General features: G+C 43.9%; 7 protein-coding genes across 7 annotated transcripts in view; 2 read left to right on the forward strand and 5 right to left on the reverse strand.

The window, feature by feature from the left end:
• Positions 1-16835, forward strand: part of LOC126559830 (DNA damage-regulated autophagy modulator protein 1) — a 399963-nt gene that overhangs the window by 190378 nt on the left and 192750 nt on the right. The window lies entirely within an intron of this gene.
• Positions 1-16835, reverse strand: part of LOC126560583 (uncharacterized) — a 499122-nt gene that overhangs the window by 78743 nt on the left and 403544 nt on the right. The window lies entirely within an intron of this gene.
• Positions 1-16835, reverse strand: part of LOC126560131 (BTB/POZ domain-containing protein KCTD8) — a 346716-nt gene that overhangs the window by 76067 nt on the left and 253814 nt on the right. The gene's annotated exons all lie outside the window — the stretch shown is intronic.
• On the reverse strand, positions 720-2708 carry LOC126563458 (sin3 histone deacetylase corepressor complex component SDS3-like). The gene is made up of 3 exons (XM_050220106.1): positions 2654-2708; positions 1747-2468; positions 720-983 (listed from the first exon to the last, which is right to left on the reverse strand). Exons 1-3 carry the CDS (start codon positions 2706-2708, stop codon positions 720-722), a joined length of 1041 nt encoding a protein of 346 aa, XP_050076063.1.
• Positions 4392-6315, reverse strand: LOC126559028 (sin3 histone deacetylase corepressor complex component SDS3-like). The gene is made up of 3 exons (XM_050215131.1): positions 6231-6315; positions 5434-6155; positions 4392-4655 (listed from the first exon to the last, which is right to left on the reverse strand). The coding sequence occupies exons 1-3, from the start codon at positions 6313-6315 to the stop codon at positions 4392-4394; spliced, it is 1071 nt and encodes a 356-aa protein (XP_050071088.1).
• On the forward strand, positions 8970-11171 carry LOC126556356 (protein SPT2 homolog). Its single transcript, XM_050211623.1, has 2 exons — positions 8970-9038; positions 9279-11171. The coding sequence occupies exons 1-2, from the start codon at positions 8973-8975 to the stop codon at positions 11169-11171; spliced, it is 1959 nt and encodes a 652-aa protein (XP_050067580.1). The 5' UTR covers positions 8970-8972.
• LOC126559401 (RING finger protein 141-like) lies at positions 13616-14781 on the reverse strand. Its single transcript, XM_050215557.1, has 2 exons — positions 14610-14781; positions 13616-14391 (listed from the first exon to the last, which is right to left on the reverse strand). Exons 1-2 carry the CDS (start codon positions 14765-14767, stop codon positions 13620-13622), a joined length of 930 nt encoding a protein of 309 aa, XP_050071514.1. The 5' UTR covers positions 14768-14781; the 3' UTR covers positions 13616-13619.

A 16835-nucleotide genomic window follows, 5' to 3' on the forward strand; every position in this document is an offset into this window, starting at 1 on the left:
ATCGGTCCGATCCGGATTCTAGTTCCTTTCTCTACTCTACACCGTATTGAGGTTTTTGTAATGATCCGTCTTACTGGCGCACGTTCTTAAATCTGTTTTAACGAAAGAATAATCCGCTTGAGGACTCGTTAGTTAGCAATCAGTCGAATTGGTCTGTAAATTTGGGAAATAATTGGTTGAGGGACATATCAATCCACGGAATCCGCGGAACCATTTTAAAGCCTGACAGGTAAGTAAGAATTAAAACACACACAATCGATACTTTTCGCCGCGTAGCTTCTCGAGAAGAAATTTATTTATACACATAGTTACTTACATTCCAACTTCAGGGCTAATATCTCGTCAAGATAAGGAAAAAAGATACATAGATTCTTCTTCTTCTCCTTCGTCCCGGCCCTACGACCTACTAGGTCAGGCCGGTCATCGAATGGGGTACTAAATAGATAGATAGGATAATCAGTCCCCTCACGAACGGTCCGGATGGGATTTAAGCCCCGGTCCTGCCGTGTGAAGACCGGCGCCGTTGTCACCCTCACCACCGGACCACCCCATCATAGATTTAGTTGCTAGTATTTCGTAGATTTATGGTTGTAATCTAGGCAGTGCTAAGAAAAACCTTCATTCATACGATCAGGCGTATATTTCTAATTCTTTCCAACATAACAAACCAAGCTTCGGGGGAGCTTCCAGCAAGCCTCGAGCATGTTACATGAAATGCACTAATTAGCACGTCGCTTAATCGATACCTTGCCACGGCGTAGTTGCGACAGAAAGATGGGCACCTCCTGGCCGTCGGTTGTCTTTTTCACGTAGATCACTTCCACCCCGATTGCCGAAATGTTGGCTGCGAAGCGTGAAATGTCCCGACCCTCGATATGTACTGGTTGGCCATGATGAAACCAGCGCCGCTCGTACCATAGTTTGCCGTCCTTGATGCGAGTATCTATCGCCAGCTGGTTTGATTGTCCACCCGCCGATGGACCCTAATTTGAGTGCAATAAGGACAAACAATTAGTGTTGGGTGAATCTGATTCATGAATCTGTATGAATCTTTCATTTGAATGAAACAATCTGAATCTCTAGTCCACAAAATGTGGTACACGGGTATTGTGATTTCCCCCAAAAGTCTGGCAAAAGTATTATCAAACGTAGCCGTATTCCGATCTTGCGCTCAATCTCTTCTAAAACAAGCTCTTCTGTTACAAAAAAAAAAGATTATTTATCTTCAAATTAAAGCGATTGATCACCAAAGAATGAATTAGTCATTCATAAGGTTAAAAAAACACGAGAGATTACGCAAAAATGTAATATGAAATTATCATTATGAGATATTTGAAGTCCTGTCAGAATTACACTAAATTACAGAACAAAAGCACATGATTTTTTTTTACGGCTGATCCAAACTAAATAAATAAGATTTACAACACAAAGATTGCAAAATTTTCAAATAAAAACTTAGGCCAGCGAATCTTATTGTTTGACGTAGATGCAAGGGGATTACAGCTTTAGAAGTGCAAAAATAGCAGGAAGCAGAATTTTTTTAAAATCTCAACTAAATGTTATTAGATCGACAGATACTAGGTTTTATAATACGACGAAATACCAACACCCATACAACATATATAACCTACACGAGTAGGTGGTAATAGAAAATAGGGCAAACAATTGAAAATTGAATTAAAAGCATAATTCAAAAAAATATAAAAATCTGTTTTTTTTTGCGATATGAAGGATTTGAATACTTACAGTCGTTCCGCTACCGTAGCCCTCCGAAGGTGTTCCATTCTGGTCCGCTAAATTCATAGCGACAGAGGCAACGCCTCTGCCCGCCGTACCGGCACTCCCGCTACCACTCGCACCCTCATTTATAGTGTGCTGAGCTGCTGCCGCACGGCTAGCGATGCTAGCTCTGAAGCTCGCAAGTAGCTTCAAATCGTTCTCGATCTCTTTGTCGTCCAGCAGAAATGAGAGCTGATTCGTGGTAAGCATGTGGCGCTCCTCCGGCACGTGCAGTGGTTCATTGGGCCGGCGGCGCAGCTTCTGTGTTACCGTTGACTTCACGTCAATCGAGTCCCCGTTCAACTCCTTCGTGGAAAACTCGGGATCGATCATCTTCTTCTGATCCTCGAGATCGGCAATCAGGTTTTTGTAAAACTCGGCCTCCTTCTCTTCGTACTCCTTCTCTGCGGCCACCTTCTCCAGGATGAAGTCAATCTCGGCACAGGCAACCCGATAGTCCCGCTCCACCTTGTTCGCCAGCAACCGATCGGCCAGCTCGGTTTGCAACCGTTCGACCATTTTGAGATATTCGGGGTGCTTACCCTGCTTGCATAGCTCCAACTGGCCCAGAAGGTTGGCAAGCTTGTCCTGGTACATCTGCTCCTTAATCTCGAGTCGTTCGTCAACGCTGTGGTGGTGGGTGCTGGTCGATCCAGTTACCATGTCACTTTCGCTCGCTGTGTCCGTGTCTGGAAAACGGAAAATGGGTTTATAATGATCTCCTTACGCCGCCTTGTGACTTTTTTTGTGCAGTCGCTTTTGTTTTTTTTGTGTCATCTTTTGAAAAACTGTTTCACCAACAGCTAGCCAAATGTTTACGAGTTATGGTTATGAAGAGCAATTTAATTCTAGCTACTCCTTAAATGTAACCTACCTGATGAATTGTTCAGGTTTTCAGCTCCTTCTTTGTCCCCTGTATTCTGCGCCATGGTTGGCTTGGGTACAACACTCACGCTACACTCAGAATGACTACTCTGCTTACAGCCGTTTCAACAACTGCAATAATGACGGGCGTTCGGCGGAGTATGCTGTCCAACTGTCACCGTAGGTATAAGGAAACAGTCACACACACACACAACCAAAACATCCCAATGTAACACGCTTCCTTGACTGTGTGCTGTGCGGTTTGACCGGAATAATCAACACCTTCCAAAAAATTGTATTTCACCAGAGAACAACCACAGAAAGACGTTATTTTCTGTCAAATTTGATTTTTCGTTTCGGTTTGTTGCGGGCTGTGTGTGTGTGTGTGTGTGTGTGTGTGTGTGTGTGTGTGTGTGTGTGTGTGTGTGTGTGTGTGACTACGCCCTAAAGGGTGCTTAAAATCGTATCATCCGTTTTCTATAGTCGATCATATTGACAACATCTGTAAAAAGTAATGGTTATTAAGGCAAATTTGTCAATTGGGGAATTAACATTTACGTTACCTTGGGTGGTATGTGCACGGGATAGCTCATCGAGCGGCGTTTAATAGTACGGAAAAGTATATTAAGAGTTTAGAAAAATACCTTTACTTGAAAACAAATTCAGATTGTTATTCATTCTAATTGTTATAAGATATGTAGGCTGGAAAAAGCATTATTTGGTCAGATCGTTGCGGAGGCAACTGAGACCCCCACCAGCCGGTGAAACTTCGCAGAATAGAGCGATGCCCACCTGACCGGCGAGGCCCCTGGCGACCACCAACTTCAACCATCGAGCTGGAATTGGATTCCTACCGGTTCCATTGGGTCCAAATAGTTTGATTACATTTTTATGACATGAGCAATCTGCTGAATCTTTGAGTCTTGCTGTGCAGTAGTGTTGGGGGAAAAAATCTCCCTTGAGGGATTTCATTCAACGGCATCCGGATTCTCTTTCTCAACCGTATTCACGGATAGCCGCGTATCGGTCCGATCCGGATTCTAGTTCCCTTCTCTACTCTACACCGTATTGAGGTTTTTGTAATGATCCGTCTTACTGGCGCACGTTCTTAAATCTTTTTCTCGAAAGAATAATCCGCTTGAGGACTCGTTAGTTAGCAATCAGTCGAATTGGTCTGTAAATTTGGGAAATAATTGGTTGAGGGACATATCAATCCACGGAATCCGCGGAACCATTTTAAAGCCTGACAGGTAAGTAAGAATTAAAACACACACAATCGATACTTTTCGCCGCGTAGCTTCTCGAGAAGAAATTTATTTATACACATAGTTACTTACATTCCAACTTCAGGGCTAATATCTCGTCAAGATAAGGAAAAAAGATACATAGATTCTTCTTCTTCTCCTTCGTCCCGGCCCTACGACCTGCTAGGTCAGGCCGGTCATCGAATGGGGTACTAAATAGATAGGATAATCAGTCCCCTCACGAACGGTCCGGATGGGATTTAAGCCCCGGTCCTGCCGTATGAAGACCGGCGTCGTTGTCACCACCGGACCACCCCATCATAGATTAAGTTGCTAGTATTTCGTAGATTTATGGTTGTAATCTAGGCAGTGCTAAGAAAAACCTTCATTCATACGATCAGGCGAATATTACTAATCCATTTCCAACAGAACAAACCAAGCTTCGGGAGAGCTTCCAGCAAGCCTCGATTGAACACACCAACGTAGCATGTTACATGAAATGCACTAATTAGCACGTCGCTTAATCGATACCTTGCCACGGCGTAGTTGCGACAGAAAGATGCGCACCTTCTGGCCGTCGGTTGTCTTTTTCACGCAGATCGCTTCCACCCCGATGGCCGAAATGTTGGCTGCAAAGCGTGAAATGTCCCGACCCTCGACATGTACTGGTTGGCCACGATGAAACCAACGCCGCTCGTACCATAGTTTACCGTCCTCGATGCGAGTATCTATCGCCAGCTGGTTTGATTGTCCACCCGCCGATGGACCCTAATTTGAGTGCAATAAGGACAAACAATTAGTGTTGGGTGAATCTGATTCATGAATTTGTATGAATCTTTCATTTGAATGAAACAATCTGAATCTCTAGTCCACAAAATGTGGTACATGGGTATTGTGATTTCCCCCAAAAGTCTGGCAAAAGTATTATCAAACGTAGCCGTATTCCGATCATGCGCTCGATCTCTTCTAAAACAAGCTCTCCTGTTACAAAAAAAAGATTATTTATCTTCAAATTAAAGCGATTGATCACCAAAGAATGAATTTGTCATTCATAAGGTTAAAAAAACACGAGAGATTACGCAAAAATGTAATATGAAATTATCATTATTTTATTTATCATCAGACTTCATTTGAAGTCCTGTCAGAATTCCACTAAATTACAGAACAAAAGCACATGATTTTTTTTACGGCTGATCCAAACTAAATAAATAAGATTTACAACACAAAGATTGCCAAATTTTCAAATAAAAACTTAGGCCAGCGAATCTTATTGCTTGTCGTAGATGCAAGGGGATTACAGCTTTAGAAGTGCAAAAATTGCAGGAAGCAGAATTGTTTAAAATCTCAACTAAATGTTATTAGATCGACCAAATAAATACTAGGTTTTATAATACGACGAAATACCAACGCCCATACAACATATATAACCTACACTGGTAGGTGTTAATAGAAAATAGGGCTAACAATTGAAAATTGTATTAAAAGCATAATTCAAAAAATATAAAAATCTGTTTTTTTTTGCGATATGAAGGATTTGAATACTTACAGTCGTTCCGCTACCGTAGCCCTCCGAAGGTGTTCCATTCTGGTCCGCTAAATTCATACCGACAGAGGCAACGCCTCTGCCCGCCGTACCGGCACTCCCGCTACCACTCGCACCCTCATTTATAGTGTGCTGAGCTGCTGCCGCACGGCTAGCGGAGCTAGCTTTGTTGCGCGCAATTAGCTTCAAATCGTGCTCGATCTCTTTGTCTTCCAGCAGAAATGTGAGCTGATTCGTGGTAGGCTTGCGGCGCTTCTCCGGCACGGGCAGTGGTTCATTGGGCCGGCGGCGCAACTTCCGTGTTACCGTTGGCTTCATGTCAATCAAGTCCCCGTTCAGCTCCATCGTGGAAAACTCGTGCTCGATCATCTTCTTCTGATCCTCGAGATCGGCAATCAGGTTCTCTATCAACTCGGCTTTCTTCTCTTCATACTCCTTCTCTGCGGCCGCCTGCTCCAGGATGCAGTCAAGCTCGGCACAGGCAAGCAGATAGTCCCGCTCCACCTCGTTCAACAGCAACCGATCGTCCAGCTCGGTTTGCAACCGTTCGACAATTTTGAGATATTCGGGGTGCTTACCCTGCTTGCATAGCTCCAACTGGCCCAGAAGGTTGGCAAGCTTGTCCTGGTACATCTGCTCCTTAATCTCGAGTCGTTCGTCAACGCTGTGGTGGCGGGTGCTGGTCGATCCAGTTACCATGTCACTTTCGCTCGCTTCGTCCGTGTCTTTAAAACGGAAAATGGGTTTATAATGATCTCCTACGCCGCCTTGTGAATTTTTTTTTGTGCAGCGTTTTTTACCTTCCAAACTGTCAGCATCGTGGTCCTGGTCGTCCCGTATGTTGTCCATTTCTAGATAGGTTGCAATGTTTCTGTTTCCTGCCATGGGTAAAATCAGTTCCCAAACACTATCCTGGCAATTAGGGTACAGAGAGCCCTAATCCAACCGTACCGATGTAGGCACACAGGCTACCAAATAAAGCATTCTATTAGGTCACGATTTGCTTTTAATGTACTGAGCGGTAAAGATGCTTACAAGGGTGCCACTTTCGTTGCAATTAGTAGATGTAGAAGGTACTAGTTTCCGTTTCTATATCGAGTTTTTGTTTCTCGTGTTTATGCTGCTACAGAAGTCTTCTTCATCTTCATCTCTTTGGGAGGATGATCCCGGTACAGTAATTGCTACAGAAGTGTATTTATTTACATTTGAGCCATCGAAAATGACAGCATTTTTTTCTGATTGTCCCAAGTAACATATATGCTGACCAAATTGCCCAATTTTGTGTTACAGTAGCTTCCCGCCAGAGGCGGAAAATGCGGACCAGAGAACTCCACATACCTCGAATATTCCTAGACACATCGGTATATCTAATATTAAAAGGTTTATTGTAAGGGAGATTATTTTGCCGAGTGATTTTTAATTGTATCTGCCATTAAGGTCCTTTGACAGAAACGAGCCATCCACTTGTGTGCTAACACCTTTGTCAGATTTTGTATTCCGATTTAAAATTTGAATAAGACAATAGCTTTTCGTGAATATGTGCGCTCAAAAAATCACAAAAGACAAATTAACTGCTTTCTTGTGCTGTTTGCCATCAAGCCGGGACAAAAACAATACCTCGCACTCCATTTGCCAGATATTAATAAATATAAATATGAATATAATGGTAATTACCACCCAAAATGAAATCGAAATCATGTATGCAGAATTCAGATTTTCAAACCGGCATCTATCTGGCAAACCGGCTTTAGAAATTTAGAAATTACCATTTAAAGCTGCACCCTCAATACGAGTGAAAATATTTATATGAAGCTTTGGAACAAAGATCGTAAAAGATAATATAATTTATAAATTAATAAGCATTTTATCTTATTTTAAAATTTTGTGTTCTTAAAAAATCAAATGCACGCCCACATTATTCTTAAGCGATTTATTTTTTTTTGTGAAAGTTCAAGCTTCTATTTCACTGTAAGATTTGTAATCGTGATTTCCTATGATTACAATACCCATTCCTAAAGTCATGAAGCATTCGTGATTTCGAATCCGGTTCACGAATAAGGACGAATTACGCACATTTGCTCATTTTTGTGTATACAGCATCATTGGATCCCATTTTGCTTCGTTATGCTCCATGCTCTTCATAATGTCATACCTCTGCTGAACCAAGCCGACAACACGAAAGTTTCTACACAGTAATAACATTATGAAGAGTGCGCAGCATTATGAAACAGAAGAGGATGGAATCATGCTGTTTACACAGAAATAAAGATGTGCTGGTAACTCCTTCCTCTTTTCGATGTTATCGTCTTCTTCACAGTTGATTCAACGAGGTTAGGAATAGGTATTGTAATTTGTTTGACCTTATTAATGGTCTTAATATTCCCTTCACAAGAACAAGGATTATTATCTGTTTACTTATGGTTTTGTTTGATAATTATAATGATTGAAAATGCTCACCACTATTTTTTCTTTGTCATTTTGATAAAAGTAAACAGAGTAACGCAAAAAACTTAGTTAAAAATATTTATGTTGATTTGGTAATTGTTTAGGTGAGTCCAACTTGCATACAGTTCCTTGCTTACACCTAAACCATTCTTCGCATGGAAAAAAAATCATTTAACAAGTAAACGAAGTAGTAAACAGTTTAGGGATAGGACAGACCAAAAGAAAAACATAAAAAAAAACACTCTAGGGATTTTGTTTTTGGAATGGGTTTTTGAATTAATATTCGGTTTTTCTAAAATGGGCACCCGAATACGCCTGATCCCGCTTTCGATTCCGTTTTGAGTAGATTATTCTCCTACAGGACTAAGCAAGAAAGCAAGCAGGCCTTCGCCTTCATACTGCTAGCGTTGAATGCAAGGGGGTAAATGAGAATTATAGTAGTGTGCGTAGACTTCGGCAAAACTTCGGGGTGTTATTTGGGATTTCGACTAACGTCGTCTATCCCGACCTATGGGTATTTGGGAAACGTCAACATTGCACAAACTGCGTGACAGACACAACCACTAGTGGCAGAAGTAAATAAAGGGCCACCTTTCTGTGAGGTGCAGTGCTAACCAGCTGCTGTTCTTTCACCAAGGCTCCAGGTCTCTAAAAGCTAATAACACCAATCAACCGTTATTGTGAAAATTGTCCACTATCCGGTGAAAGTGTTTTCGTTGTAGTAGACCAATATAGTAATTCGCAACGCCAAACCCCAGTTGCTGATCATTAAGTAGCATACCGTCTCGTGTTGGAAGCACAGACTGTTATAGCTCACTGCTCTAGCCTGCGAGCTCGTGCTAACCAGAGATTGTAGCCAACCGTGCCAAACGAATGTGATACATCGACGACGGTGGGATTGTTTTTTTCTACTTTCTTTTATTGTAGTTTCTACACCTGTAAGAAGCCGGCATGGTTTGTTCCTAGCGCACAAGTGGTTACCATTTTGTTCGGAACGATCGTGCCGGTGACGAATTGTTACAAACATTGAACAGCAAAATTAAATCAATTTTTCATCAAATCAACCCAATCAACGCAAACAGATCTACCGAGCAGCAATGGATTACCGCGACATCTTGAACATTGCCAAGCAAAACTCGGAGAGTGCCAAGACAGCGAAGGAGGTAAGTTCGATTTTACGATCGCCAGTAATTTGCCGGCAATAAAAAAACCAGGCAAGTTTTTTGCTCGAAAGCTTGCAAACTGGTTCGTTCCTCATCCGGAACGTTTTCCAGAACAATCCAGAAAGGCGTGTGTCTGTGTTTATGTGTGCGTGGGCCATTACTTACATTGCCTTCTTTTCCTTGTGCTTCTCCACACTCGTCACCTCATTTCCCCACCACCCCTCTCCTCCCACCATACAGGGACGCGGCTATCCGGCCAACTTAACACCACCGACAAAGGTCACCACAGAGAAGAAAAGCTTGTCGGATAATATCAAACGTTTTCTCGCCAAACGGGAGGAAGAGGAGCGCCAGAAAGCGATGGAAAAACATCGCAAAGCGCAGGAACTGATGGCCAAGCGCGGTGGCAAGGATAAGAGAAAGATCGAAAAGATGCTGAAGGTAATAAAGTCGGCGAACAAGTCGGTGCTGGACGATGCAAACGATGCGCAGGAAAGTGCGCTTGGGACGGAAAGTCTCGAAGACGATTACGGCTACACGTCGGCGGTCGCATCCCAGTTTTACGCCAAGATGATGGACAAGTACAAAAACACACCGACCGAATCGTTGTTTTCCGAGGCAAAGAAGCGCAGCATGTCGAGCGAGGAGCTAGCCCGCGTCAAAGCCCGCGTACGGAACGGAATTGTGAAGGAGCAGGAAGAGCAGCATGCACCACGCTCACGGAAAACACGTACCTCCAAGCTGGATGACGAACGGAGTGCCGTGCCGGAGCTGAAACAGCTACCGCCAGCCTCACCATCATCGGTCCCGTCGAAACGGGACGATGCTAGCAAACAAGCGAGAGGAGTCGCAAGCGAGGAACGGAAGCCGGCAGTGCGCAAACCGAACTTACCACCACCACCCAATTTCTCCACCCTATTAAAGATAGCCGAAACGAAACAATTCGAACCCATCAAAATTGAGATGCCGTCGGCGAAAAAGCGCGAACCGGAACGGCCTTTAACGAGCAAGGAAAAGAAAGAGTACGAGGAGCGGAAAGCATTCCTGGAGATGAAGCGGCTGCGGGATAAGGTGAAGGAGGACGAAAGTTTGTCCGAGCAGGAGAAGCAACGGAAGCTGGCACGGCTGGATGCGCTGCGTGCGGCCGGTAAGCTGCCGGGGATTCCACCCCTACCAGCAACTTCCGGTTCCGGTGGGAAAAGTTCATCCTTCGGTAACAATTCTCGAGCACAGTTTAAAATCCCCAAGCGAAACGTGGATGGACAGCCGCCGGAGGCGACCAGCAAACCCACACCTCCTCCGGTTGCTGCCGATAAACAGATTTCGGTAGCGCCCAAGCCAACACCTTCAGCAGCAATGCCGGAGCTGAAAGCGAAACCTTCCACCGGACCGACGAAATCCACCGGAAGTAGTACACAAAAGCCTATCCCGACACCATCGGTAGCGAAATCAACGCCTACTACAATCGTACGTCCCAACAGTAAATCATCCTCCTCTGGTGGCACCACCAACACATCGGTCCAAAAATTAACACCTCCACTAAATGGGAAATCCACACATACGCTTCCAAAACCGATGTCTTCCGCGGGACCCGGTTCGGCGACGGTGAATGGGAAATCATCCGCCAAACCGGTTGCTCCCGCACCGTCAAAAACGACCAACGGCAAACAGCAACAGCCGGCAGCTAGCAGTTTGCGGGCTGCGACCACCGTACCCTCCAAGCGTCCCGTACCGGCAGCACAAACGCGCCAATTCCCACCGCCCGATGTGCAGCGGTCGGTAAAGCGACGGGACGGTGCCGGACGGCCCGTACCGAATAAGAAGCGGCGCGTCATCGACAGCGACAGCGAGTACGACAGTGAGATGGACGATTTCATCGACGACGATGACTGCGAGGAGGATTATTCGTCCGCCATTAAGGACATCTTCGGTTACGACAAATCACGCTACAGGGATGAGTATTACGACGATGATGACGATAATATGGAGTCATCGTACGCGCAGCAGATGCGCGAAGAGTACATCAGCAAAAAGATAGGACTGTTGGAAGATCTGGAGGATATGCGGATGGAGGAGGAGGAAAAGCGGCGCAAATCGGGTGGCAAAAAGGCGGCGGCACCGAAGAGGAAGTGAGAGAGTTTTTAATCCTCGTGAATATTTTTGGCACAGTAAGTATGGACATGCCGTGTGTGTGTGCGTGTGTTGTGCTCCACCATCGCGTTATGGTGGGCTCCGGCGCAACCTGAACGGCACTTTAGTGAATAAGCATTAGTTTTTTTTTAAGTAGCAGTCGCACACTCATACACACAAGTGTGCGCGCACACATACTGGTCAAGGAAGATGTTTGGGGAGCTGATTTCTGATTGATCTGACGCATATGTCGGTAGTCCTATCCTCAAGTCATGTTTCCCCGGAGTCAGATTAATTCGATCCGACTCCGAGATATTTCTAAGTTTACTCCGTAATAGTTTCGGACCTTTTAGCGAGAGGGGGTGGGGGTTGTATCAAAAACAATTTGAGAGGTTGTTAATAAGCTCAACTGAGCACAGTTGCATGTTTCCTCGTGTTGGTTTTATTAACAGTTGGCATCATAAATATATTGTACAAAGACCATTTGCTTTAACTTGGGGCCTTCCTATCTAGGACCAATAGTCGGTTATCGACCTACCTAAAGATAGTGATTTCGGTTTTTTAATCAGACATTCAACCCCCGGTAGACTCCGGAGAAATCTGGGGGTAACCTTTAATTGATTCCGCAGTGCACGCCGAATCAAGAGTTAATATTGAAAATTATTGGGACAGATGGGGGCATGGGAGCATAGACTGGGACGATCGTTGGGACCAAAGTAAGAATTTTAACTCAGCTTACATTAGCTTACCGAAAGCAACAGTGCAATAAATTCCCCCACAATTAATTTTAAATACCGTTGCAACGTGTATCAAGTAATAGGATGAAAAGTTAGTTATGGACCAGGTACCCTTTTACATGCAGCTTCTTTCTGAACAATCCACGTTCCACGATGAAATCGTAGCAATATTTTGTTTGTTTGTTTTAATCAGTATGAAAACCATAATCTCAAATTATTTATTTCTAAATCTGGTGCGATTATTTTAAATAGTTGTTAGAAGAAACCAAACAAAACACGACCCAACACGGAAAATAGCATTCGCTTGGTAGACTTATGAGGCAGAAACACTATCCGATGCTTTCAAATGCCGAATGCTATCAAATTCTTTCGAAGCTTTTTAAAAGAGATGCTCTCGTTTGTAGCGATTGAACTGCACATCAGTGTACTGATCCCCGAATTGTCGTGTAGTCGCAATTGTAATTAGTAACGCTTGTTTAACGGTTTAGGAGCTATTTTATTTTACTTAAAGCTATATGATTTTTCGAAAATGTTCACTTTTTCTCCTTCTGGACTTAACGACTTGGTGAATCCTGTCATCGGAAGGCTCGAAAGTAGTGGAAGTGTCGAAATCAGCTTTTTTCAAAAGTGGACATGAAAGTGGTCTTATGTGATTGGGTGTCACTGTATCAAGTATAAAAGGATGAGCTACAAAATACTTAAAGAAAAACTATTTGTGGAATTTAGTCTATCTAGTCTGTGTGTTTTTTTTTTTAACCATTTTGTCAGTTCGTAGCTAAACGATTGCATCGCACTGTGGCATGGGAAGGATAAGGGCGTTTTGTTGGTCAGGTTCTTTCTCATCTTTCATCATCCCTACGTGTTTAATAAATTTTAAGTACATTTAATTTAACGCACATGCATTGTGATTGCATTTTTCTCTCTGTTCTCTCTCTCTCTCTCTCTATCACCTTTTTGGGGTATGTTGTGCGCAAAAATATGAAATATCGCGTACTTGTGTGTTTGTGTGTGTATTAGAATAGTTTTCTTTATTGTTACGTTTGCAATACTTTATTTACGATTTTTTAACCAATACATTTACTTTCATAATGACAGCGTGTATTTAGTTATTTAGAGAAATAAGAAAATAAAAGAGACATATAAAAATGAAACTAATTTTCTGCGAATTCTTTTAATTTTGTTCTTCACTGGTCTGTAACCGTTTTGATTCCACCACGTTTTGCAAACTTTGAGAAAAAGGGATTTGGGTTTTCACTTTTTTTCCCACCCCATTCCTAACCACCCGAATGTGCAACAAACGCAACTTACCTTCACTACCCATCGTAGTTAAAAAAAATAATCTAATGCAAAGACTTAACTGACTTAGTTTGTTAATGTAGGATTTTAAAGGATATTTATAGTACGCTCGAAATTTGCTTCGGGCTAACTATTTCCCTACACAGTGGCATTCGATGCGAGCACATGCAGATACCTCCTGTTCTTCATCTCCGTCTTCTTGGAATAAACCTTTTAGATCACGCCGGACAAGTAATGCCAACAGATTGTCACAAAAGAAATAATGTAACGCCTATCCCAACAAAATTTGTAACATTTCTTTGTGAGCATTGTATGCTCAAGTCGGTTTCTAAAATTTAATAAGACCAGAAAAAAAACTAAACGCAATGAGTCCTTACTTTCCTCCACGAACCTACTCACAACCTTCCACCTGCACAAATCACAAATCCAACATCCGGCGCAACCAGTTTTTATCACCCTCTTCCTCTCCGTTTGCCTCGATCGACAGCTTCAGCAGTGTGGCACATATCTCTTCGCTCACCTCGTTCGCTTCGGGCATCTCGGACAGTACCCAGGTATCGTCGGTGCTGGCCAGCACCTCGTCACAGATTGGGCACGTTTTCTGATGGATGTTCCACTGCTCGATGCACGGCATACAGTAGCTGTGCGCACACGGTAGCGACACTTCCGGTTTGCGCTCCAAACAGATGCAACACTCGTCCGGATGGTCACCGTCCGGTTCGGGCTGGCCGGCAATCGAGTCGACCTGTGCCATCAGTATCGAGGCGGTCGTACAGTCGGGAAAGACAAACCCGGAGGAGGAAGAGGACGCGGACAGCGGAGCTGGTGAGATGTCCGGTTGCTTTGTCGGGGTCGCGCTAGGGCCCGGCCGGTCGGTTGCGACGTCGTTCCGCTTGGACGGGGGAATGTCCGTATCGCCGCTACCGCTCGAACGGGACGGACTCGAGCCGGGACTATGTATTCGCTGGCTTTCGACCGTCACCATCGCGTGCAGGTTCGTCTGGAATGTGCGGAACACCTGCAGAAACTGTTGCAGCGTCAGCAGCTTGAAGCAGTCGATCTTTTTCGTAGCCGGATCAATCTTGACGCACGCGATACGGACGGTGCGCTTCCAGAGGATGGAATTGTCGGAACCCTTCTTGACCGCAAACACCAGCTGCTTCCCGTTCGGGTCGAGACATTTCCGTGACCTGTCGGGTAAACGGTACGTGGAAGTTTTGTTGTGCTTAACGAATCGTTTAGGAAGAGTCATTCCACTCAAGAATCGACTTCCAAAGGATTTGTCAATCTTTAAAGATTCGTGATTTTTCCGAGGGTCACGAATCATGAAAAATTCACAAATCTTTCGAATAGAGATTCAGATTCATTCAGATTCATGAATCTAAAAAAAAGCACACGGAGTACTTACAGCCGGTTCAGATCGGCGAGACACTTCTGGAAGTCTTCGTAGGCGAGATTGTTGATTTCGGAGAATATGTGTACCTGCTTCTTGATCTCAAACTGTAGCGAATCGACCGTATCGGCTGGCAAAATTTTCTGCGAAATACTAGACGCCTGGCTGCCCATTTCCGGTTTCGGGGATGTTTTCTCTGTCTTTCTTTAGTTTGTTGCTGAAAAAAAATCAAAATAAAAACAATAAAACATACACTGTCGACTAGACATATGATTACAAAAGCACTTCATGCACACTCACTTTAAATCGGCTGTATGATGCGGTTTACGGTGTACGATTACATTATTTGTAATATGATATCATTGCTTGAATGTTGTTGGCTGATAGTAGGCTGGTTAGCGAGATTTCTTTAACTTCCGATAGAACGTCCTGACCGTATTACTAGGCTAGTAAGCTAAGAAAAAGAGAAAAAAAACACACAAGAAAAATAATGATCAAAACTCGCTGTTGTACAACACGGCTAATGGCGTATCGTTTGCTTTTCCACCGACTGTCATTCTAATGCACTTTTTATGCGGTGGAAATCGTCCTCTGGACAGGGTAAATGCCCTTACTTAAAGGACGGTAGGGCGTGTATTGATTCCTTCTGAAATCACTTCTCGTACTCCGGATTCCAGCAATCCAGAAAACCGTGATCCGGAAAAACTTTGAGCTAACTATTTGTTGAAATTTTCAATTGAGTGTTTGGTAAAGTTTGTCAAGTTCTTGATAGTGGTTTAGCATACAACATTCTGCCACCCAACCGCTCTGCGAAGAAAGCGGAATTAGTGACATTTTCTTCTAAGGACGCAACCTCACAGCTTCCTCAATGGGCTTGATTGTTGGTCTGATGTTAAGGTAGGTGCTTGACGGATAACCTATCTCCGTTTATTGCAGATACCGGTTCGGAAGTTGGGTTTAAGCTGCGGCACCTTATTTGTTATTTTTTCTTTTTGTCCGTCTGTGATACACCCGGTAGTTCTACGGGTATGAGTCCTGCACTATGCTGAGGCAGGATGACAATGCACTCGCTATTTTCGAACGGCAGGACCATTTTCAAAGACTATCTTATGCGGTGTGTGTGAGCAGAGCGTGTGGGCCGGAAGGATATGATGACTGGACCCGTTCGGCAAGATCTCGTTGGCTGGTTCAAGTGTACATGCGAATGGAGTCGAGTGCGGACCAAACACCAGAGAAGGCATTAAGTTCGAAGTGGGTAATGAACTTTAGTTTGAAGTCAAGGAACACTAAGACCAGCGTTTGGGAGACACATTTAGATGTCATCGGCATGCATCAAGTGTTCGGAAGTGGGGAAGGATATAAGATACAACATTGAACAGAAGGAAAAGGAAATGACTTTGGACACTGCCCTTGTGTTGCGGGTGGGGGAGAGACCTCCGACGAACGAATGAACGGAGAGGACACATACGAATCTAGCTTGACTTAGTATGTACGACCCACATGAAAAACTTCAAGCCATTGCATTAAGCTGCATGAGAAAAGTCTTTCGAACATTGTCCAAAGTAAATAGTGCTGAAGTTTGTCTTCAAAGGCCACCAAGTTTGGGGCAGTTTCAGGACTTGAGAGCAGACTTTTACGACAGCCGGGTTTTGTTTGATATTTTCGGTACGGTACGGTACGACAGTCGGTGATGTTTGATATTTTCACAAGACAAGTAAGCATGATTCCTACAAGCGCTCATTGCGTCGCACTTTAAACTTTACACTGGCCTGAACAGTTGTTACATGGAGCTTTTGAATATATCAAGATCTGGTAAGTCGAACTCTATTTGCTTGCTTCCCACACTGTAATTATACACAAACTAAAGCAGAACAGCAAGAACTTAGATGCTTACCTCATATGCCGTGCGTATTTCCACTCGCTAGCTTCGATTTCTTTATTTGTTTTGCTTCTCGCGAATGCTAAATCAGTTGACAGCTCGAATGTGACAGCTGCGCAACTGTCAGACTTGGCTGCATGTACAGCGAGCAGTGCTGCAACGTGTATGCCAGCAAGCTTCCCGGTCCCAGAGAGGGTGACACTAGAAAGCCAGAGAGAGAGAGAGAGAGAGAGAGAGAGAGCGACAGAAAGAGTGGGGACCTACAGAAAAGCAAGTGGGAAATGCGGTATCGTAGAAGGTCCTAAGCACTACGTACGCCAAGCATTCAAATTTTCCACTCCGGTGCCGTACGTTCGTGCCGT

This window comes from Anopheles maculipalpis, chromosome X (assembly GCF_943734695.1).
Source record: "Anopheles maculipalpis chromosome X, idAnoMacuDA_375_x, whole genome shotgun sequence".
Taxonomy (NCBI): Eukaryota; Metazoa; Arthropoda; class Insecta; order Diptera; family Culicidae; genus Anopheles; species Anopheles maculipalpis.